Source organism: Salvelinus fontinalis, chromosome 19 (genome assembly GCF_029448725.1).
Source record: "Salvelinus fontinalis isolate EN_2023a chromosome 19, ASM2944872v1, whole genome shotgun sequence".
Lineage (NCBI taxonomy): Eukaryota > Metazoa > Chordata > Actinopteri > Salmoniformes > Salmonidae > Salvelinus > Salvelinus fontinalis.
Window position 1 is genome coordinate 33,125,389 of NC_074683.1, and position 24,002 is coordinate 33,149,390.

At 44.8% G+C, this 24,002-nt stretch overlaps 1 protein-coding gene across 2 annotated transcripts; it reads right to left on the minus strand.

Annotated features, from left to right (window-relative positions):
* Positions 1 to 11,850: 11,850 nt before the first annotated feature.
* LOC129816640 (uncharacterized) lies at positions 11,851 to 23,744 on the minus strand. 2 transcript variants are annotated; one of them, XM_055871376.1, is made up of 11 exons: positions 22,781 to 23,744; positions 19,518 to 19,696; positions 18,962 to 19,279; positions 18,542 to 18,802; positions 18,094 to 18,396; positions 17,562 to 17,882; positions 17,214 to 17,321; positions 16,626 to 16,700; positions 16,353 to 16,427; positions 16,239 to 16,270; positions 11,851 to 16,159 (listed from the first exon to the last, which is right to left on the minus strand). In XM_055871376.1, exons 2-11 carry the CDS (start codon positions 19,603 to 19,605, stop codon positions 16,121 to 16,123), a joined length of 1,620 nt encoding a protein of 539 aa, XP_055727351.1. In that variant the 5' UTR covers positions 19,606 to 19,696; positions 22,781 to 23,744; the 3' UTR covers positions 11,851 to 16,120. The 2 variants fall into 2 exon arrangements, with proteins under 2 accessions (XP_055727351.1, XP_055727352.1); XM_055871377.1 differs by lacking the exon at positions 22,781 to 23,744 and having other exon boundaries at positions 19,518 to 19,764.
* Positions 23,745 to 24,002: the final 258 nt, after the last annotated feature.

Consider the following 24,002-nt stretch of genomic DNA (forward strand, 5'->3'; position numbering starts at 1 on the left):
TGCGACCAAGCTTTAACTTCCTGAATGATGTCTTGAGATGTTGCTTCAATATATCCACATAATTTCTCTTCCTCATGATGCCATCCATTTTGTGAAGTGCACCAGTCCCTCCTGCAGCAAAGCACCCCACAACATGATGATGCCACCCCCATGGTTCACGGTTGGGATGGTGTTCTTCAGCTTGCAAGCCTCCCCCTTTTTCCTCCAAACACAACAACGGTCATTATGACCAAACAGTTCTATTTTTGTTTCATCAGACCAGAGGACATTTCTCCAAAAAGTACGATGTTTGTCCCCATGTGCAGTTGCAAACCGTAGTCTGGCTTTTTTATGGCAGTTTTGGAGCAGTGGCTTCTTCCTTGCTGAACAGCCTTTCAGGTTATGTCGATATAGGACTCGTCGATATAGGACTCGTCTTACTGTGGACATAGATATATTTGTACCTGTTTCCTCCAACATCTTTACAAGGTCCTTTGCTGTTGTTCAGGGATTGATTTGTACTTTTCACACCAAAGTATGTTCATCTCTAGGAGACAGAACGCGTCTCCTTCCTGAGCGGTATGACGGCTGCGTGATCCCATGGTGTTTATACTTGCGTACTATTGTTCGTACAGATGAACGTGGTACCTTCCGGCATTTAGAAATTTTTCCCAAGGATGAACCAGTTTTTTTTCTGAGGTCTTGGCTGATTTCTTTTGTTTTTCCAATGATGTCAAGCAAAGAGGCTTTGAGTTTGACGGTAGGCCTTGAAATACATCCACAGTTACACCTCCAATTGACACAAATGATGTCAATTAGCCTATCAGAAGCTTCTAAAGCCATGACATAATTTTCTGGAATATTCCAAGCTGTTTAAAGGCACAGTCAACATAGGGTATGTAATCTTCTGACCCACTGGAATTGTGATACCTTGAATTATAAGTGAAATAATCTGTCTGTAAACAATTGTTGGAAAAATGACTTGTGTCATGCACAAAGTAGATGTCCTAACCGACTTGCCATCACATTGTGTAAACAAGAAATTTGTGGAGTTCTTGAAAAACGAGTTTTAATGACTCCAACCTAAGTGTATATAAACTTCCAACTTCGACTGTAAGTGGTGTTAAGCAGGGCTAAAAGTGAGGCTAAGCAGGGCTATAAATTGGGCAAAGCCAGGGCTATAAGTGAGGCTAAACCAGGGCTATAAGTGGGGCTAAGCAGGGCTATATTGGGGCTAAGCAGGACTATAAGTGGGGCTAGGACAGGGATATAAGTGGGGCTAAGCCAGGGCTAGAAGTGGGGCTAAACCAGGGCTATAAGTGGGGGCTGGGACAGGACTATAAGTGGGGCTAGGACAGGGCTATAAGTGGGGCTAAGCCAGGGCTATATGTGGGGCTAAGCAGGACTATAAATGGGGCTAAGCAGGACTATAAGTGGGGCTAGGACAGGGATATACGTGGGGCTAAGCAGGGCTATAATTGGGGCTAAGCAGGGCTATAAGTGGGGCTAGGACAGGACTATAAGTGGGGCTAAGCAGGGCTATAAGTGGGGCTAGGACAGGTCTATAAGTGGGGCTAAGCCAGGGCTATAAGTGGGGCTAAGCCAGGGCTATAAATGGGGCTAGGATAGGGCTGTATTTAACCTCAGATGTGATATGTGTCATTGGTTTTTCAGGTTCCGTGCCAAGGGTCCTGGAACACACACACACACACAGTGTTATTCAGAGCCACTGGTCCAGTGTTGTCATTAATTCTGTTGACATGACAACAGTGGGGGGTACGTGCGTGCGTGCATGTGTGTGCAGGCCCCCTGGCGCTGGTGACAGTGGACGACAACATGGACTCATCAGCTCTTCCATGGTATCTATGGTAACAATGATGAGTCGGTGCTAGTCATCCAAACACACATAATTAGACAGAAAAGAAACCAGACTAGAGGGTGGAGGGAGGGATGGTCATTGAGACACAGTAAACAGCTCACACGAAGACATTATGTTTGTTGTTGTTGTTTTATCAGGGCTTAATGTTATCAGATTAGGGAACAGTGCCAATTATACAAATCTCTCTCTCTCCAATTCAAAAGCTTTATTGGCATGGGAAACATGATGTTTACATTGCCCAAGCAAGTGAAATAGATCACAGAACTACCCAGTGCTCCCCCACAGCCCGGTTTATCCGGTGCCTCCTCTACGCACCAGGCCTCCTGTAGGTCTCCCCAGCCTGGTGGGCCCTGTGGCAGCCCCACACACCAGGCTGTCTCTGCGTCTTCTCCTTCCAGAGTCGCCCTCCTGTCTGGAGCTGCCAGAGTCGCCCTCCTGTACGGAGCTGCCAGAGTCACCCTCCTATCCCTCCTGCCAGAGTCACCCTCTGGAGCGGCGAGGGTCGCTACTGTCACGCCCTGACCTTAGTTCCTTTTTTATGTCTCTATTTTGGTTTGGTCAGGGCGTGAGTTGGGGTGGGCATTCTGTTTTTTTTCTGTTTTCTATTTCTATGTGTTTGGCCTGGTATGGTTCCCAATCAGAGGCAGCTGTCTATTGTTGTCTCTGATTGAGAACCATACTTAGGTAGCCTTTTCCCACCTGTGGTTTGTGGGTAGGACTGTTTCGATTTTCGTTGTTTCACTTTGTTATTTTGTATTTCGTGTTCAGTTATAATAAATTAACATGGACACTTACCCCGCTGCGTTTTGGTCCGATCTATCCTGTTCATCAGATGAAGAAGATCGTTACAATCATAAACAAAAGTGAAATAAACAATCAAAAATGAACAGTAAACTTTGCACTCACAAATGTTTTAAAGGAATAGAGACATTACAAATGTCATATTATGTCTATATACAGTGTTGTAATGATGTGGAAATAGTTAAAGTACAAAAGGGAAAATAAATAAACATAAATATGGGTTGTATTTATGATGGTGTTTGTTCTTCACTGGTTGCCCTTTTCTTGTGGCAACAGGTCACAAATCTGGCTGATGTAACGTCACACTGTGGTATTTCACCCAGTAGATAGAGTTGCAAGAAAAAGCATATGAACCCTTTGGAATAACATGGATTTCTGCATAAATCGGTCATCAAATTTGATCTGATCTTCATCCAAGTCACAACAATAGACAAACATAGGGTGCTTAAACTGATAACACACAAATTATTGTATTTTTCTTGTATATTTTGAATACATGATTTAAACATTCACATTGTAGATTGGAAAAGGTATGTGAACCCCTAGGCTAATGACTTTGGCAGGAGGTCAGGAAGTGCAGCTCAGATTCCACCAGATTTTGTGGGCAGTGTGCACATAGCCTATCTTCTCTTGAGAGCCAGGTCTGCCTATGGCAACCTTTCTCAATAGCAAGGCTATGCTCACTGAGTTTGTACATAGTCAAAGCTTTATTTTCTCTCTCTCTCTCTCTCCTGATGCTTTTCATTCTCAAATCAAATTAGTAGTCAAGCAGCTACAGGGGCAAAACACACTCGCCTGCAATAACGCAAAACACACATTACACTTACTGTACCCACAAAACCCCGCCCAACACAGTCATCCCCACAGCCCCACACACGCACAGCCTCACACACACACCCCATCTCCGTTCTCCAATCAGAGAAAGCAGATCCTCTGCATATGCCTCCTCACCCTGGGCACGCACAACATTAACTTCCTCAGGTTTCATGTTAATGAGAGATCCTGGCTGTGCACGAGTCGCAGAGAAAATCAATTCTCAGTCATTTCCACAGACGTCTACCACTGTTATAGTCTCTATAGAGAGAAAGAGAGACAGAGAGAGAGAGAGAGAGAGAGAGAGAGCGAGGAGATAGAGATGGAGAGAGATAGGGAGAGAGATTGAGGGAACAAAAGAGATAGAAAGAGAACTAGAGAGAGGGGGGGCAGGGATGGAGATACTGAGACTTGGAGGGAGAGAGAAAGATACAGACAGAGGGATAGATAGTGAGAGAGAGGCAGAGAGAGAGAGAGAGAGAGAGAGAGAGCGAGAGAGAGGCAGAGGGAAAGAATGAAAGTGGGGGCGTTTGTCAGGAGAGACAGGGGAGACGAGAGAATGGAGAGAGAAGAGGAGGATGGAGACAAAAGGAATGATCAATCCATGTGCTGCCGGGCTGATGGGGGGGATCTGGAGGTAGAGGGGAAGGAGGGGTGGATTGATGAGAGGAGGTCCTTGGCGGGCCCCTAGGGATTTGGTCAGAGGAGAGGAGAGACAGACACGGACCGATGGATGGGGAGAAAGAGAGAGACATACGCATAATGACACATAATAGCCCGTAACACTTAACAACAGTCCCATTGCTTCTTCTGCCGCATGCAGCACGGCTAGTGAAATTAAACACTTATTTTTCACAAGATGCCGGAACCGGTAAGCTGTGTCACACACGCGCGGACAGGGAATCGTTTTGTTCCTGAATCACAGAGCTCGAAGCAGGATAACACAGCAATGAGCAGTGTGTCTTTATGTAACAGTGGCCCAGCTCAAATTCCCCAATTACAATTGGAAAATTAGATCCATAATTGAGAAATTTGGAAAATCCATATTTCGAAGGAGAGGAGCATGACATTCTAGCTAAATAAGCCATGTGCTAGATGATATTACTCACAATAACATGTAGCCATGGTTGTGGACTCATCTCATCCCTATGAAGTGATCATCAGTGATCAGAAATCATGTTGAAGCTGAACAGCGAAGGAAAGGTGCAAAGCAGAGCCAGTGTACTGTAGCTAGGTTACATAGTGACAGCAGTCAGTATACTGTAGCTAGGTTACATAGTGACAGCAGTCAGTGTACTGTAGCTAGGTTACATAGTGACAGCAGTCAGTGTACTGTAGCTAGGTTACATAGTGAGAGAAGTCAGTGTACAGTAGCTAGGTTACATAGTGACAGCAGTCAGTGTACTGTAGCTAGGTTACATAGTGAGAGAAGTCAGTGTACTGTAGCTAGGTTACATAGTGAGAGAAGTCAGTGTACTGTAGCTAGGTTACATAGTGACAGCAGTCAGTGTACTGTAGCTAGGTTACATAGTGAGAGAAGTCAGTGTACTGTAGCTAGGTTACATAGTGACAGCAGTCAGTATACTGTAGCTAGGTTACATAGTGAGAGAAGTCAGTGTACTGTAGCTAGGTTACATAGTGACAGCAGTCAGTGTACTGTAGCTAGGTTACATAGTAACAGCAGTCAGTATACTGTAGCTAGGTTACATAGTGAGAGAAGTCAGTGTACTGTAGCTAGGTTACATAGTGACAGCAGTCAGTGTACTGTAGCTAGGTTACATAGTGACAGCAGTCAGTGTACTGTAGCTAGGTTACATAGTGAGAGAAGTCAGTGTACTGTGGCTAGGTCACATAGTGACAGCAGTCAGTGTACTGTAGCTAGGTTACATAGTGAGAGAAGTCAGTGTACTGTAGCTAGGTTACATAGTGAGAGAAGTCAGTGTACTGTATCTAGGTTACATAGTGACAGCAGTCAGTGTAATGTAGCTAGGTTACATAGTGACAGCAGTCAGTGTACTGTAGCTAGGTTACATAATGAGAGAAGTCAGTGTACAGTAGCTAGGTTACATAGTGAGAGAAGTCAGTGTACAGTAGCTAGGTTACATAGTGAGAGAAGTCAGTGTACTGTAGCTAGGTTACATAGTGAGAGAAGTCTGTGTACTGTAGCTAGGTTACATAGTGACAGCAGTCAGTGTACTGTAGCTAGGTTACATAGTGAGAGAAGTCAGTGTACTGTAGCTAGGTTACATAGTGAGATAAGTCAGTGTACTGTAGCTAGGTTACATAGTGACAGCAGTCAGTGTACTGTAGCTAGGTTACATAGTGAGATAAGTCAGTGTACTGTAGCTAGGTTACATAGTGAGAGAAGTCAGTGTACTGTAGCTAGGTTACATAGTGACAGCAGTCAGTGTACTGTAGCTAGGTTACATAGTGAGAGCAGTAAGTGTACTGTAGATAGGTAGCATAGTGAGAGAAGTCAGTGTACTGTAGCTAGGTTACATAGTGAGAGCAGTCAGTGTACTGTAGCTAGGTTACATTAATGCTTTAGAACAAGACGGAAAGTGGAAACTGATTGACTGGAGTAACACAAATTGGACTGATGAGATCCTCTCCGATTCAATGGCAACACTGCAGAGACCCAGATCAATTGATTGATCAATTTTATTTTATTTCACCTTTATTTAACTAGGCAAGTCAGTTAATAACACATTCTTATTTTACAATGACGGCCTACCCCGGCCAAACCCTCCCCTAACCCGGACAACGCTGGACCAATTGTTCGCTGGACCAACAGCCCGGGACCAAACCAGGGTCTGTAGTGACTCCTCTAGCACTGAGATGCAGTGACTTAAACCGCTGCGCCACTCAGGAGCCTGATGAAGATAGATTGAGAAGAAGAAAGAGAGAATGACAGAGTCTAAGGAGAGAACACTAGACTGACAGCGGGACCATGGTTTTCACACTCTCAGCGTCTGTTGTGCCCCAGCATGGACATCGACCCAGTCACTTCCTAGTTCACAGACTCAATGCGCTAAACTCCCAGACCAGACATCGTCATACTGTCTATTGATGTTTATTAATGGTGATGAAACACAGGGAGGATGTGGGAGTAATGATCATCATACTGTACTGGGGTTGTACTGCAACTGCATCCTAGTATAGCACCAACATTCCTACGTAGTGCACTAGTGTTGACCCTGGTCAAAAGAAGTGCACTATAATAGGTAATAGGGTGTCATTTGGGACAAAACCTATGTTTCCACAGTAGGATGGATTTCCTGTCAATAGTGCACTGCAGCATTTTACTTCCTTCTTCAGAATACAACTATCACGCTTATAACACAATGCTCTCTGTCCCACGTCACATTTTGCATCCTCTTCAGAATACAACTATCACGCTTATAACACAATGCTCTCTGTCCCACGTCACATTTTACATCCTTCTTCAGAATACAACTATCACGCTTATAACACAATGCTCTCTGTCCCACGTCACATTTTACTGCCGTCTTCAGAATAACACTCATTTTACTGCATGAGGCTCTGTGTCCCACCACTCCCACTACAACGAGTAATCCATGTATACACTCAGTCTATCTGGTCCACAGATGTCATACTACACAATACATCATAACACAGCGGCAGTCATCCCAGTGGAGCAATTATCAAGATGCAGACAAGAGATAAGAGACAAGAGACGAAGCCCGGTCCTTTTACAACAATATCACTGTTCCTGTATCAAATGGAACCCTGTTCCCTATATAGTGCACTACATGGGGAATAGGCTGCCGTTTGGGCGGCACACAGAGTGGCTATATAGTGCACTATATAGGGAATATAGTGCACTACATATGGAATGTAGTGCACTACACAGGGAATAGGCTGCCGTTTGGGCGACTGCCTGAGTGGTTCCGACTTCTGAGTGATTCTAGTAAAACATGAAGTTCCTTCCTCCTTAAGCACTCAGACACACATCAGCACGCTGCTGAATTTGGTCACCACACCTCCACTCCAGACAGCATGCAGAGCTAAATGACTTGGCTGTTGGCAGGGGAGGAGGTCTCTTGCTCTGTGCCTGGAAGAACTCGTTCACTCACACTCACTCTCTCCCTCATTTCCAGGATGACAGTTGGTTGGAGGGACACTGTTCCTGGAAGGTCTCTTTCTGTCCACACTGAAAGACTCAGTGGTACAGGAGGATCACTCAGGGGTACAGGAGGGTCACTCAGGGGTACAGGAGGGTCACTCAGTGGTACAGGAGGGTCACTCAGTGGTACAGGAGGGTCACTCAGTGGTCGGATGGCCACTCGGTGCTATAGGATGGCTACTCGGTGCTATAGGATGGCCACTCGGTGCTATAGGATGGCCGACCTGTGCTATAGGATGGCCGACCTGTGCTATAGGATGGCCGACCGGTGCTATAGGATGGCCACTCGGTGCTATAGGATGGCCACTCGGTGCTATAGGATGGCCACTCGGTGCTATAGGATGGCCACTCGGTGCTATAGGATGGCCGACCTGTGCTATAGGATGGCCGACCTGTGCTATAGGATGGCCGACCTGTGCTATAGGATGGCCGACCTGTGCTATAGGATGGCCGACCTGTGCTATAGGATGGCCGACCTGTGCTATAGGATGGCCACTCGGTGCTATAGGATGGCCACTCGGTGCTATAGGATGGCCACTCGGTGCTATAGGATGGCCACTCGGTGCTATAGGATGGCCACTCGGTGCTATAGGATGGCCACTCGGTGCTATAGGATGGCCACTCGGTGCTATAGGATGGCCACTCGGTGCTATAGGATGGCCACTCGGTGCTATAGGATGGCCACTCGGTGCTATAGGATGGCCACTCGGTGCTATAGGATGGCCACTCGGTGCTATAGGATGGCCACTCGGTGCTATAGGATGGCCACTCGGTGCTATAGGATGGCCACTCGGTGCTATAGGATGGCCACTCGGTGCTATAGGATGGCCACTCGGTGCTATAGGATGGCCACTCGGTGCTATAGGATGGCCACTCGGTGCTATAGGATGGCCACTCGGTGCTATAGGATGGCCACTCGGTGCTATAGGATGGCCACTCGGTGCTATAGGATGGCCACTCGGTGCTATAGGATGGCCACTCTGTGCTATAGGATGGCCACTCGGTGCTATAGGATGGCCACTCGGTGCTATAGGATGGCCACTCGGTGCTATAGGATGGCCACTCGGTGCTATAGGATGGCCACTCGGTGCTATAGGATGGCCACTCGGTGCTATAGGATGGCCACTCGGTGCTATAGGATGGCCACTCAGTGGTCTAATGGTCACTCAGTTCTATAGGATGGTCACTCATTGGTCTAAGTAGTGTTGTCATGGTCATTTAGTGTAATTCAGTAGTGTGATGGTCACTGATGGTCAACCAAGTTACTGGCTCTAGATAACACTACTCAGCTCCCTGACTGCTGCTGTGTGTGTCACTGTGTGTGTCACTGTGTGACCACCAGTGTATCAAACCAAGTTATCTGCAGTGGTTTCACTGTTACATAAAGAGTCCCCTGGACACCGTGGTTTAGGTCCTGGTTTCGGTCCCCTGGACACCCTGGTTTAGGTCCTGGTTTAAGTCGCCTGGACACCCTGGTTTAGGTCCTGGTTTAAGTCCCCTGGACACCCTGGTTTAGGTCCTGGTTTAAGTCCCCTGGACACCCTGGTTTAGGTCCTGGTTTAAGTCCCCTGGACACCCTGGTTTAGGTCCTGGTTTAATTCCCCTGGACACCCTCGTTTAGGTCCTGGTTTAAGTCCCCTGGACACCCTGGTTTAGGTCCTGGTTTAATTCCCCTGGACACCCTGGTTTAGGTCCTGGTTTAAGTCCACTGGACACCCTGGTTTAGGTCCTGGTTTAGGTCCCCGGAACACCCTGGTTTAGGTTCTGTCTAGGTCCCCTGGACACCCTGGTTTAGGTCCTGGTTTAAGTCCACTGGACACCCTGGTTTAAGTCCACTGGAGACCCTGGTTTAGGTCCTGGTTTAAGTCCCCTGGACACCCTGGTTTAGGTCCTGGTGTATGTCCCTGGAACACCCTGGTTTAGGTTCTGTCTAGGTCCCCTGGACACCCTGGTTTAGGTCCTGGTTTAAGTCCACTGGACACCCTGGTTTAGGTCCTGGTTTAAGTTCACTGGACACCCTGGTTTAAGTCGCCTGGACACCCTGGTTTAGGTCCTGGTTGAAGTCCACTGGACACCCTGGTTTAGGTCCTGGTTTAAGTCCACTGGACACCCTGGTTTAGGTCCTTGTTTAAGTCCCCTGGACACCCTGGTTCAGGTCCTGTCTAGGTCCCCTGGGCACCCTGGTTTAGGTCCTGGTTTAGGTCCCCTGGGCACCCTGGTTTAGGTCCTGGTTTAGGTCCCCTGAACACTCTGGTTTAGGTACCCTGGACACCCTGGTTTAGGTCCTGGTTTAAGTTCACTGGACACCCTGGTTTAGGTCCTCTTTTAAGTCCACTGGACACCCTGGTTTAGGTCCTGTCTAGGTCCCCTGGACACCCTGGTTTAGGTCCTGTTTTAAGTCCACTGGACACCCTGGTTTAGGTCCTGGTTTAAGTTCACTGGACACCCTGGTTTAGGTCCTGGTTTAGGTCCACTGGACACACTGGTTTAGGTACCCTGGACACCCTGGTTTAGGTCCTGGTTTAAGTCCACTGGACACCCTGGTTTAGGTCCTGGTTTAAGTCCACTGGTCACCGTGGTTTAGGTCCTGGTTTAAGTCCACTGGACACCCTGGTTTAGGTCCTGGTTTAAGTCGCCTGGACACCCTGGTTTAGGTCCTGTTTTAAGTCCACTGGACACCCTGGTTTAGGTCCTGGTTTAGGTCCCCTGGACACCCTGGTTTAGGTCCTGGTTTAGGTCCCCTGGACACCCTGGTTTAGGTCCTGGTTTAAGTCGCCTGGACACCCTGGTTTAGGTCCTGTTTTAAGTCCACTGGACACCCTGGTTTAGGTCCTGGTTTAAGTTCACTGGACACCTTGGTTTAGGTCCTGTCTAGGTCCCCTGGACACCCTGGTTTGTATCAGTGGGGGTGAGACAGAGATGCAGGCACAGAGCTAAAGGGTATGACTGTGTCTGGCAGGCCATCTGTAAGGTAGCAGTGCATTGTGAGAGCTGGGTAAACATTGCCTTCAATAGAGAACACAGCGCACTGGTAACAGGAGATAGACGCTCCTTCCTCCGCATGCTCTCGTACAGAATATAATATATTGTGGTGTGTGTGTGTGTGTGTATTTTTTTTGTATGTGCATGATCAGATGTATATGTCTGTATGTATGTGTGTGTGTGTTAGCATGTGTTTCTGTATAGATATACATCCATGTGATTGAGGCGATCACAGAGAAGCAAAGACACTGCACACAAAAAACGGTAAAAGCGTTAAACTGTACTGGCTTGCCCCCTATTGGAGGATAGTATTCATACCAAATGAAGGGAAAATTAATGTATAATAGCTGTATAATGGCTTTTCTTAAATAATTGTTTCACTAAGAGGCCAGCAATTCCTTCAACAATACATAATATTATTTTCAAAAGATTACTGCTTATTAAAGCTCCAGCCTGAGACCATGGATGCTACACTATAGTCCTATTGCAGCTAAGAGGTTTGCAGAGAAAGGAGCCATGCACGGTGAGAGGCAGAATAGGTCTTCACCTTGATTCATTCTCCTCTCAACACCTGCGGCTGTCACTTTCTTCACAACACCATTGTTGCGTATCAGTGAGAATTGAAATAAGGTTTTGTTTCCCATTCCTTCTTTCTGACTCAAGTATAAAATACTTCATTTCAGGAGACCTTGAATCCTTTCAATAGCTCCCACATGCTAACACAAGACACGCAGACCCACACAGAAGCACAGAAGTGAGTGTGTGTGTGCTTGCATATATATGTGTGTGTGTGTGTGTGTGTGTGTGTGTGTGTGTGTGTGTGTGTGTGTGTGTGTGTGTGTGTGTGTGTGTGTGTGTGTGTGAACACGCATGAACACACACACACACACACCTCTGCACAAAAAAGGAGGGATTTTGGTATTTGGAAAGTATTCAGACCCCTTGACTTTTTCCACATTTTGTTACGCGCAGGCTATTCATTGCATTTAGAGGGAGAGAGAAATGCATTGAATTGCTACCTTTACACTGCAATCCCTAAAGGAACTAGATAGCAAAGGAAAAGGGAAGAGGGTTGAAAGAAATGCATTATTCCTCTCTCAAATTAAAGTTAAATAAAAAAATAAAACCTCATGTACTGTATTCTTGCAAAACATTGTCTTTCCAACATTGCCATCTCCTGGTAACATATGCAACTGCACTCACCTATACAATGACTTGAATTCCGTTTACAAGGATCATATTTATTTCAAAATACCAATCTAATGAAGTTACTTTCGATACAAAATATACATCTATAAAATACAAAAACATTACTGTCGTTTGCACCCAATGATGCAATATCTACAGCAATCCAAAATTATTTCAGTTACAGCTACTTGAAATTGCTAAATTTCGCCACCTGCTGTCTATACATGGGTGTCTTAGTTAGGATATTACTCTACTATGGTCATGCCCGAAATCTGTCTTGCATACTACTTACTAAAACAAAATACTGTGTATTTATCATACTACATACTATTTAGAGCGCAATTGTTTGGTAAAAACGAATGCCCTAAGCAACAATTTTCAACATACTAGGCTCATCGATACTGAGAATCCGTAATTTAGTGGGCAAACTTTATTCCAGCTATTTGTTCAATTTGGGACATGTCAATTTAAGCGGTTATCAGCTGTTGTCAAATGTACGTAGTTCTCGAAAGGCTGTTCTGTTCCTCAATAGTGTGCAGCAAGCGAATTCTACTAGATCAGGGATTGGTAACTGGTGTCCCACAGCCCCTATTGCAAGTTATAATAATAGAATACAGCAGGTGCAACTTGGAAATGTGGTTGTGCATCAGCAGTTTTTCTCTTGTTATGTCAGTCACTGATAGTCCGTCAATATAGCTCATGTCAGCTAGATTTTTTTAGATTGCTAAATTAGTTTAGCATCCTGCTATCTAAACGTGTTATCATGGTCGAATAACCATCTGTCTCCCATTCGTGCTGAAGATTAGTGCTTTTTGAGGTCGGTTTGGTTTCAGTTTGATAATAAAAATAATAATCATGGTTTTCCATTTCGGTTTCGATTATTTGGGTTGAATATTGTAACACAGAATAAAACAAACAGTACAATTCCCATGGTGGTAGTGACTGCCCGTTACTGCTTATCACTTATATCATTTATATAACATTTGTTTCATTTGATGACTTCATTATTTCATTCCAAATTTGCTGTCTGACAAAATCACTATTTTAGTAGTTCTTCAAATTAAATAAAGCATACTTTTATGACTGCTGAACACCAACTATCAATCACTTGGACTTAGATCTTGTATTTTCAGGTAGAGATATCTCGTGAAGCAACACCTGCTCTCTATATCCCCTCACTATCCTGCATTCTGCCTCTTCCGTAGCAGGCATACAGTAAAAGAAACAGAGACAGGACAAGTAGATTCTCAATGGATTGTGGTCATTGTAGTTAATTACCACGTTTTATGCGCTAAACTATGCAGAATATTGGCCTGATGGAAACTCCCTACTACATCGCACAGTTCAGGCTGGATCTGATTTATCTCTTGAGAAGCTGTGCAAATGGAATTCAAATAATTGAACCAATGTTTTTTAAAAACCGAAAGATAATTAAAATGTTGGTTAATCGCTCAGCACTAGCCCCAAGTATTACTCATATCATATTAAAAACATTTATCTCCACCCTATAGCAAGATGTTTAGAATTGCAGGAAATAAGCTGTAAAAAAGCTCATTTTCCTCTCCGCCCCATGCCAAAATGAGTACAATTGCATAAATTGCAAAATCTTCTCTCCGCCCTATGGCAAAATGTGTAGAATTGAAGGCAATTTGCTTTAAATCTGCAACATTTTCTCTACACCCCATGGCAAAACGTGTAGAATTCCATGAAATTAACTCGAAAACGTGTGTGTTGTCTCTTGTGTGGGTTGTCTCTTGTGTGTGTACAGAGCTGGCTGGTGTTTGACCATGGCAAAATTGGTTTTGACTTTGGATAGCCTATGGCTGGGTCACGTTAGGGACCGTCAATAAAGTACACTATGTAAATGAGACAATATTTTCATGTTGCACACCTTTTAGTTCTCATTAAATGCTTTCAATATTTACAGTTGGAGTCGGAAGTTTACATACACCTTAGCCAAATACATTTAAACTCAGTTTTTCACAATTCCTGACATTTAATCCTAGTAAAGAATCCCTGTCTTAGGTCAGTTAAGATCACCACTTTATTTTAAGAATGTGAAATGTCAGAATAATAGTAGAGAGAATGATTTATTTCAGCTTTTATTTCTTTCATCACATTCCCAGTGGGTCAGAAGTTTACATACACTCAATTAGAATTTAGTAGCATTGCATATATATTTTTTTTAACTTGGGTCAAACGTTTTGGGTAGCCTTCCACAGGTTTTACCACAATAAGTTAGGTGAATTTTGGCGCATTCCTCTTGACAGAGCTGGAGTAACTGAGTCATGTTTGTAGGCCTCCTTGCTCGCACATGCTTTTCAGTTCTGCCCACAAATGTTCTATAGGCTTGAGGTCAGGGCTCTGTGATGGCCACTCCAATACCTTGACTTTGCTGTCCTTAAGCCATTTTGATTTGGAAGTATGCTTGGAGTTATTGTCCCTTTGGAAGACCCAATTGCGAACAAGCTTTAACTTCCTGGCTGATGTCTTGAGATGTTGCTTCAATACCTACACATAATGTCACGTTCTGACCATAGTTTTTGTGTGTTTTACTTGTTTTATTGTTGGTCAGGACGTGAGCTGGGTGGGCATTCTATGTTGTGTGTCTAGGTTGTCTGTTTCTATGTTTGGCCTAATATGGTTCTCAATCAGAGGCAGGTGTTTTGTGTTGTCTCTGATTGGGAATCATATTTAGGTGGCTTGTTTTGTGTTGGGGTTTGTGGGTGGTTGTTTCCTGTCTTTGTGTTCGTTTCACCAGAGAGGACTGTTTCGGTTTGCCACGTTTGTTATTTTTGTATTTTGTAAGTGTTCACGTTTATCATCTTAATTAAATATGTTGAGCACGAACTATGCTGTGTCTTGGTCCGATCCCTGCTACACCTCCTCTTCAGACGAAGAGGAGGAAGGCTGCCATTACACATAATTTCCCTCCCTAATGATGCCATCTATTTTGTGAAGTGCACCAGTCCCTCCTGCAGCAAAGCACCCACAACATGATGATGCCACCACCCGTGCTTCACGGTTGGGATGGTGTTCTTTGGCTTGCAAGCCTCCCCCTTTTTCCTCCAAACATCACAATGGTCATTATGGCCAAACAGTTCTATTTTTGTTTCATCAGACCAGAGGACATTTCTCCAAAAAGTACAATCGTTGTTCCCATGTGCAGTTGCAAACCGTAGTCTGGCTTTTTTATGGCGGTTTCGGAGCAGTGGCTTCTTCCTTGCTGAGCGGCCTTTCAGGTTATGTCAATTTAAGACTCGTTTTACTGTGGATACAGATACTTTTGTACCTGTTTCCTCCATCTTCAAAAGGTCCATTGCTGTTGTTCAGGGATTGATTTGCACTTTTCGCACAAAAGTACGTTCATCTCTTGGAGACAGAACGCGTCTCCTTCCTGAGCGGTAGGACGGCTGCGTGGTCCCATGGTGTTCATACTTGTGTACTATTGTTTGTACAGACAAACATAGTACCTTCAGGCATTTGGAAATTGCTCCCAAAGATGAACCAGACTTGTGGACGTCTACAATTTTCTTTCTGAGGTCTTGGCTGATTTCTTTAGATTTTCCCATGATGTCAAGCAAAGAGGCACTGAGTTTGAAGGTAGGCCTTGAAATACATCCACAGATACACCTCCAATTGACTCAAATTACATGAATTAGCCTATCAAAAGCTTCTAAAGCCATGACATCATTTTCTGGAATTTTCCAAGCTGTTTAAAAGGCACAGTCAATATAGTGTATGTAAACTTCTGACCCTCTGGAATTGTGATACCTTGAGTTATACGTGAAATAATCTGTCTGTAAACAATTATTGGAAAAATTACTTGTGTCATGCACAAAGTAGATGTCCTAACCGACTTGCCAAAACTATAGTTTATTAACAAGAAATTTGTGGAGTGGTTGAAAAACGAGTTTTAATGACTCCAACCTAAGTGTATGTAAATGTCCGACTTCAACTGTATGTATGAACTTCTACAATATACAGTTGGTTTGAGGTTTTTATGTCATTTACATTTGAAGCTATTTTAATTTTAACATATTGTCCCCTTGAACATTGTGTAATTCATCAATGTTCCTTCACAAGTGAAACAAAGTTTACTACGGGCATTACGATTAGTCTTGTGCAGCTGCTTTCCGATTTGATAATTACTTGTGTGGTGCCAGCTATGGGCATGTGAGCAGGATTGAAATAAGCACAACCTTCCTTTACATTGTGACAAAATCAGGTACAAAACTCCACAATAGACTAATGAACACAATAAGAAATAAACAGAAAATAATCCCTGCATTTTAAGACAGTAGTTTTATCCTGCTGAAAGACAGGTGTCTTTATATGTTGAGCGTCGAATAGATCACCCCTTCCTGTACCTATGGACATTAATATGAGTTAATCACAAAGAACATACTAAACAGCTAAATAATCATTTGAAAAAAGTGCTATTCTTACCTGATTTGACCCTGATGTGACTCTGTTGGGATCTGAAAAAGACAAGAAATGCAAATTGTTACGCTTCAATTTACATTCTAAGAAGCATTGTACATTTCCAAACCCACTACTCACCACCAAGCATGGGTTCACCCAGAGCAAATTCAGAGTAATGAACTTCCTCATTGCCATCTTGCCACCCCTGGAACTCTGAAACATACAAAATGCCTAAATGTTAATCAGTCATCTCAACCACAGAGATCCTATTAAGAGTTCTTATATGTAATTCTATGATCTCAACCTCCTTTCTCTACCCTTAGGCCTCTCTCTGATACCTCTGTTATACAATATATCTATATCTCTTATGTATTGTACATCATATCACTCCCAAAGTAAAGAAGGAGATACCTTGGTCTGCTTGTGGATCAGTGATGTTACCATAGACTGTGTCATTTTTCTGGGTAAGTGGTAGAGATGTCACAGCTTTGAAAAAAGAGATCATAGAAAAATATTTGTACACAACTTTTTGGCATAAACCTAAGATGTAGCAACCCGACGAGTTTGGTCAGGAGTAGACACAACCCTGTTACTGTAGTTATAGTCATTATCAGGAGTAGAGACAGCCCTGTTACTGTAGTTATAGTCATTATCAGGAGTAGAGACAGCCCTGTTACTGTAGTTATAGTCATTATCAGGAGTAGAGACAGCCCTGTTACTGTAGTTATAGTCATTATCAGGAGTAGAGCCAGCCCTGTTACTGTAGTTATAGTCAATATCAGGAGTAGAGTCAGCCCTGTTACTGTAGTTATAGTCATTATCAGGAGTAGAGACAGCCCTGTTACTGTAGTTATAGTCAATATCAGGAGTAGAGTCAGCCCTGTTACTGTAGTTATAGTCATTATCAGGAGTAGAGAAAGCCATGTTACTGTAATTATTGTCATTATCAGGAGAAGAGCCAGTCCTGTTACTGAAGTTATAGTCATTACCAGTCTTTACCTGGGTCTGTCTTCTTCCTCTTCAGGTGGAACACCAGAGCACCAATCAGTATCCCGGCAACAACCAAAGCCGTACAGGCCACAATGATCGAAATCTGCAAGGTGTGGTCTGTTGGAAACCGAGTATGAAAGAGAACATGCTAAAAATGAGACAGCTGAGGACTTACTATGACTTTTGCTATGACTCCAAAGGCATCACAGTTAATTGGGGGGCAAACGGCATGTAAAGACATTGATTTGGTTACTTGTTTGGTATTGTATATGACGATCATGATGTCTCACTGAATCTATTCATTCTGAGGATGTGATCTACTGTGACCTACTATAATCGACTATCGTCATTAGTAACCTTTCAGAGGTGATGGTAACACTAGGCCTGGTAACCCAGATCTTCCACCAGCATCCCAGAGTCTGAGGGTAACACTCGCTCTGAGCATGTCCTCTCTGAACACCACACACTGCCAGTCCAGCTGGTCCTTATGGAGGCTGGGCAGGGTCACACTGAGTGTCCAGTTGGGTTGACTCTCTGTAAGGATGTCCTGTTTGACCACTAGCCCCGTCCTCCCCTCCATCCTCAGCCAGGCCAGGGTCACAGGGTCACCGTTCACCTCCGACACCTCACACTTCAGCACCACCGACTGGCCACCAGGGGGCCCTCTAGATGCAGAGACTGGGCCAGAGAACAGAAAACATAACTGAACGTTCCCCTCTGAAAGAACAGAATACCGTAATAATAACAATAATAATGTAGGTCTAGTATATATCTGGTTAATGAAGCATGTCATTTTGTGGTTGACAATCAGAGAACCAACATTAGGCTACTTGAGCAGAGAGTGTTTGTTCTCTCATTGAACATTGTTAAAAGACAAAAGCAAAGTTACCTTGAATGGTTGTGAGTTGAACATAAGACATAAGGTTGTTATTAAAATGACATCTGAAAACTCCTCCATCCTCAAATGCCACTGGTGAAAGTCTCAGGGGAAAATCTTTCTGGTTGGACGTGGGAGATGAGAACCGGCCAATTTCTAGTCTATCATCTGATGTCAGAGTCGCAGGTGCTTCCGCTGGAGATGAGGCCTTGGTCCAGGAGGCTTTGCTGTACCCGTATGAAGACCTGCACCTCATCTCCACCTCACTGCTGTTGCTGCTCTCTCTGAACAAAGTTACTGGCATGTTGAATGTGCCTGGAAAAAATGTACATTGTGGGAAAATACTATGAAGAAGAATATCTACAACAATCAAGTTAATCTACACATGATGAGTGAACCTGCAGTTACTGTTAATTAATTCATATATTACTGTTAATATCCATGAATCTAGCTAACTTACTTTTCTGAACATTCAAGGTATTATAAACTCCATATAACAATGTTCCATTCTGTCTGAGAGCACAGTTGCATCTCCCCTTACTGCTCTGATCAACACTATGGATGACCATGTGGACAGTGTTGTTGTAAAACAACGTGGTGTTAGAAGTGGGATCTTCTTCTCTTTCCCACTGAAGTGTGGTCCCTTCTGGTAGGCTGGACAGCTCACAACTAAAACTCACATCAGAACCCAGACGAAATGAAGGCCATTCATAGGGTGTAACTGCAAACAAAACAATTGGTTAACATTTACAAATCAAACATCCTTGCTGGCATATCCAGTACGTGTTTTTAGTGACATCAAACACAAAAGAAACATGCTTGTGTTTGACTCCAATTCTGATTTTGAAAAAGTGACAATAAACATATTGAAACACAATACCTTTGAAAGCAAACACCTGAAACCTCATCACAGTAACTGAAGCTGGTTTGGTTTGCATGAACACAAACTCTCCAGCATTTCCAAAGTTTGCCGTCATGGAAAGATCATATCCTCTGCCTTTTGAAAAACCCAATGTGATCGATACAGATTCCCAAGTGGATGAAATTATATTGGCTATTGTGGTGTTTGAGTGTCTGCCATTATGTGAGGTCCATATCCATTGGTATTGGTGCTCTGTCCCTTGTAGAACCACAGGGGAAACTGGGACAGTGACTTTTTCTCTGGACTCGGCAAGGAAAAATATGTTCTTTGACAATACTGTGGAGAGTAGAAATGTGTCAAAATGATACAATAAAAAGCAACAAAATATCTCTATAATATAATTCACCTTTCTCTATTAAAGGCTACAACAGAACACCCCCCCCCCCCCCCCTCTTTCTCCAATGACTCTTCGATAGCTTTATCATTGTACTTGCATGCCAAACTTTAAATGGAGATTTTTTTATTTAACACTCAAAAATGATTTTGATAATTCAACCAGAAACCCGTTACTCACCTTCAGCTGAGAATCCTTGACCGTATGCTGATATCCATACCAGGATCCACAACAACGTCACTCTCATAGAGCCTCTGTCCTTCCCCATGTTACTGTAACTACCTGTTCTGTTCCCCTCTTTACTCAGTAGCAAACTCACATCATTACTGAGGGCCCTGTTAAGTTTGTACAGGAAATGACTGAAGAAAAGAGGAAGTGAAAATAAAACTACAGATGATGTAATGCAAAATAAACTGACTGCACATCTGAGGATACCCTATACTGCATGTCAGGCTGGGGTTGAGGGGTAAAACAGAAGCTGGAAAACAGAACACTGAACTTGCTACATCATGGCCAGTATCTTACAAAAGTCCTTATGATTCTCTATTACTAATACCTTCCCCATTTCTGGATGCTGAAATAAGCTGAGACGTTGTTGCCAAGGGAATGTTAGAACATAACTAACAAAATTACAGTTACCGAAAATGTACGCTTCATCCAGTATAAACTAATGTATAAAATTTATTACGCAAGAGACAACATTCATAAATTCTACAGCACATCGACAGAGTCATGTCATAAGTGTATAACTAACAATGACTCAACAATCCATGCCTTCTGGGAATGCTATAAAGTCCAAAAGTTATGGACGTAGTAAGAAAGTTGTCTGTCAGAAGTATTACAATGTAAATGTACTTCTAATCCGTCTGTCTGCATATTTCAAGACATGCCATATGAGGGTGCAGTTAGATACAAGATGCTTTGGATTATGCTTTTCTCATCAATCATCTTGAGAAATTGTATACTTTAAAACTGTAAATCAAACATCGTTAACACAATGGAAGGTCAAATGCTTTATTATCTAAATGTTGAAAGTGTGGGGGCGACGGAGAGAAACAAAATGGTGCAGTTTGAGGCCATGTGGCAGAGACTGATACATCACCCCTAGAGATGGGGGTGTGAACAGGTGGTTCTGGGCAGGGGTGTTGTTGTGGATGTTGGAGATGGGGGTGTGAACAGGTGGATCTGGTCAGCGTTGATGTTGTGGATGTTGGTGATGGGGGTGTGAACTGGTGGATCTGGCCAGCGGTGATGTTGTGGATGTTGGAGATGGGGGTGTGAACACGTTTGATCTGGGCAGCGGTGATGATGTGGATGTTGGAGATGGGGGTGTGAACAGTTGGATCTGGCCAGCGGTGATGTTGTGGATGTTGGTGATGGGGTGTGAACAGGTGGATCTGGCCAGCGTTGATGTTGTGGATGTTGGTGATGGGGGTGTGAACTGGTGCATCTGGGCAGCGGTGATGTTGTGGATGTTGGAGATGGAGGTGTGAACAGGTGGATCTGGGCAGCGGTGACGTTGTGGACGTTGGAGATGGGGGTGTGAACAGGTTTGATCTGGGCAGCGGTGATGTTGTGGATGTTGGAGATGGGGGTGTGAACAGGTGGATCTGGCCAGCGTTGATGTTGTGGATGTTGGAGATGGGGGTGTGAACAGCTGGTTCTGGGCAGCGGTGTGATATGGGCACTGGAGATGGAGGTGTGAACAGGTGGATCTGGCCAGCGGTGATGTTGTGGATGTTGGAGATGGGGGTGTGAACAGTTCGTTCTGGGCAGCGGTGACGTTGTGGATGTTGGTGATGGGAGTGTGAACTGGTGGATCTGGCCAGTGGTGATGTTGTGGATGTTGGAGATGGGGGTGTGAACAGGTTTGATCTGGGCAGCGGTGATGATGTGGATGTTGGAGATGGGGGTGTGAACAGGTGGATCTGGCCAGCGGTGATGTTGTGGATGTTGGAGATGGGGGTGTGAACAGGTTTGATCTGGGCAGCGGTGATGATGTGGATGTTGGAGATGGGGGTGTGAACAGGTGGATCTGGCCAGCGGTGATGTTGTGGATGTTGGAGATGGAGGTGTGAACAGTTGGTTCTGGGCAGCGGTGACGTTGTGGATGTTGGAGATGGGGGTGTGAACAGGTTTGATCTGGGCAGCGGTGATGATGTGGATGTTGGAGATGGGGGTGTGAACAGGTGGATCTGGCCAGCGGTGATGTTGTGGATGTTGGAGATGGAGGTGTGAACAGTTGGTTCTGGGCAGCGGTGATGTTGTGGATGTTGGAGATGGGGGTGTGAACAGGTTTGATCTGGGCAGCGGTGATGATGTGGATGTTGGAGATGGGGGTGTGAACAGGTGGATCTGGCCAGCGGTGATGTTGTGGATGTTGGAGATGGAGGTGTGAACAGTTGGTTCTGGGCAGCGGTGACGTTGTGGATGTTGGTGATGGGAGTGTGAACTGATGGATCTGGCCAGTGGTGATGTTGTGGATGTTGGTGATGGGAGTGTGAACTGGTGTATCTGGCCAGTGGTGATGTTGTGGATGTTGGTGATGGGGGTGTGAACAGTTGGTTCTGGGCAGCGGTGTGATATGGGCACTGGAGATGGAGGTGTGAACTGGTGGATCTGGCCAGCGGTGATGTTGTGGATGTTGGAGATGGGGGTGTGAACAGTTGGTTCTGGGCAGCGGTGACGTTGTGGATGTTGGTGATGGGGGTGTGAACAGTTGGTTCTGGGCAGCGGTGACGTTGTGGATGTTGGTGATGGGGGTGTGAACCAGTTTGATCTGGGCAGCGGTGATGTTGTGGATGTTGGTGATGGGGGAGTGAACAGGTGGATCTGGGCAGCGGTGTGATATGGGCGCTGGAGATGGGGGTGTGAACAGGTGGATCTGGCCAGCGGTGATGTTGTGGATGTTGGAGATGGGGGTGTGAACAGTTGGTTCTGGCCAGCGGTGATGTTGTGGATGTTGGTGATGGGGGTGTGAACAGGTGGATCTGGGCAGCGGTGACCTTGTGGATGTTAGAGATGGGGGTGTGAACAGGTGGATCTGGGCAGCGGTGACCTTGTGGATGTTGGAGATGGGGGTGTGAACAGGTGGATCTGGCCAGCGGTGATGTTGTGGATGTTGGTGAGCATCTGAATGCTGTCATTTCCATGCGGATGTTTTGTATTGTTAAAAAAACACGATAGTAACAGTTTCTGTACATCCATGTATTAAAGTGACAATTCACAAATCTAAGTTTGTCAGTTGTTTGAAGACTAACGTGGAGATGAATCCACGTGTAGGCTAGATATATGCCTCCGTCCCAAATGAATGAGAAAGATATGCACTGTCTAATTCAGTCATTTTAGATGGTACCTGCAGTATCTTTTCCATTTCTTTGGGATCAGGTTGGAAGCCTCTGTTCTTTTCTATGGAGAGTATCCAAGAGGGAGGGTTTTCTTACCTTCTGGTCTTCGACAGCAGAACCGGTATTACTAGGGTGGCACCCCCTGTAATCTCCCCTCTGACCACCGTCGCTGTGCCCGGCTCTAAGAAACAGAGACCTCTGTTAGATTGTATTCTACAAGAAAGCCTCTCAAGTACAAATGATAACCTCTTTCCTTTGTTACAATAAGCCCATGCAGAGGTCCCGTGCTGAACAATCTTTTTAGATTATGCTGGGTTTGGAACATATGGGGTCAGATTGCAGAGTCTATAAAATCCCAAGTTGTTACCTGTCATTGAATACACTGTTGTCTGTGTGGGCATTGTGAGGTCAGGGAGGCTGTCGCTCTGAGCAAGCCCTCTGAACACCACACACTGCCAGTGCAGCTGGTCCATAATGAAGCTGGGGGGGGTTTCACACTGAGCGTCCTGTTGGGGTGACTCTCTATCGGGATGTCCTTTATTGTTACCACATTAATAGAGGCGACTAGGAGGTTTTTAAAATGGAAGATGAACCTCCCACCATCTTCCAACTCCACTGGTGAGATGTAAAGAGCGAAGAAGAGGCCATTGAAGTCTCTATATGAAAAGCCCTCATTAAACGTCAGGTTGGATCCGTATATTTTAGATTTCACGACTGGAAACTCTTGCTGTAGATAGTTGTGTCCAAGACCACGATGCATGAACATGGGTGTACTCTGCATGGCCGTGGGTGTACTCCGCATGGCAGTGGGTGTACTCCGCATGGCCGTGGGTGTACTCCGCATGGCCGTGGGTGTACTCCCCTACAAAGTAGTGTCACCACGTGAGATTGCCATTGGACAATACTAGGGGAAAACCAAAGCTGTGTTCATTTACATTTTACATTTTTTTTTACATTTAAGTCATTTAGCAGACGCTCTTATCCAGAGCGACTTACAAATTGGTGCATTCACCTTATGACATCCAGTGGAACAGCCACTTTACAATAGTGCATCTAAATCTTTTAAGGGGGGGGGGGGGGGGGGGGGGTCAGAAGGATTGCTTTATCCTATCCTAGGTATTCCTTTAAGAGGTGGGGTTTCAGGTGTCTCCGGAAGGTGGTGATTGACTCCGCTGTCCTGGCGTCGTGAGGGAGTTTGTTCCACCATTGGGGTGCCAGAGCAGCGAACAGTTTTGACTGGGCTGAGCGGGACCTGTACTTCCTCAGTGGTAGGGAGGCGAGCAGGCCAGAGGTGGATGAACGCAGTGCCCTTGTTTGG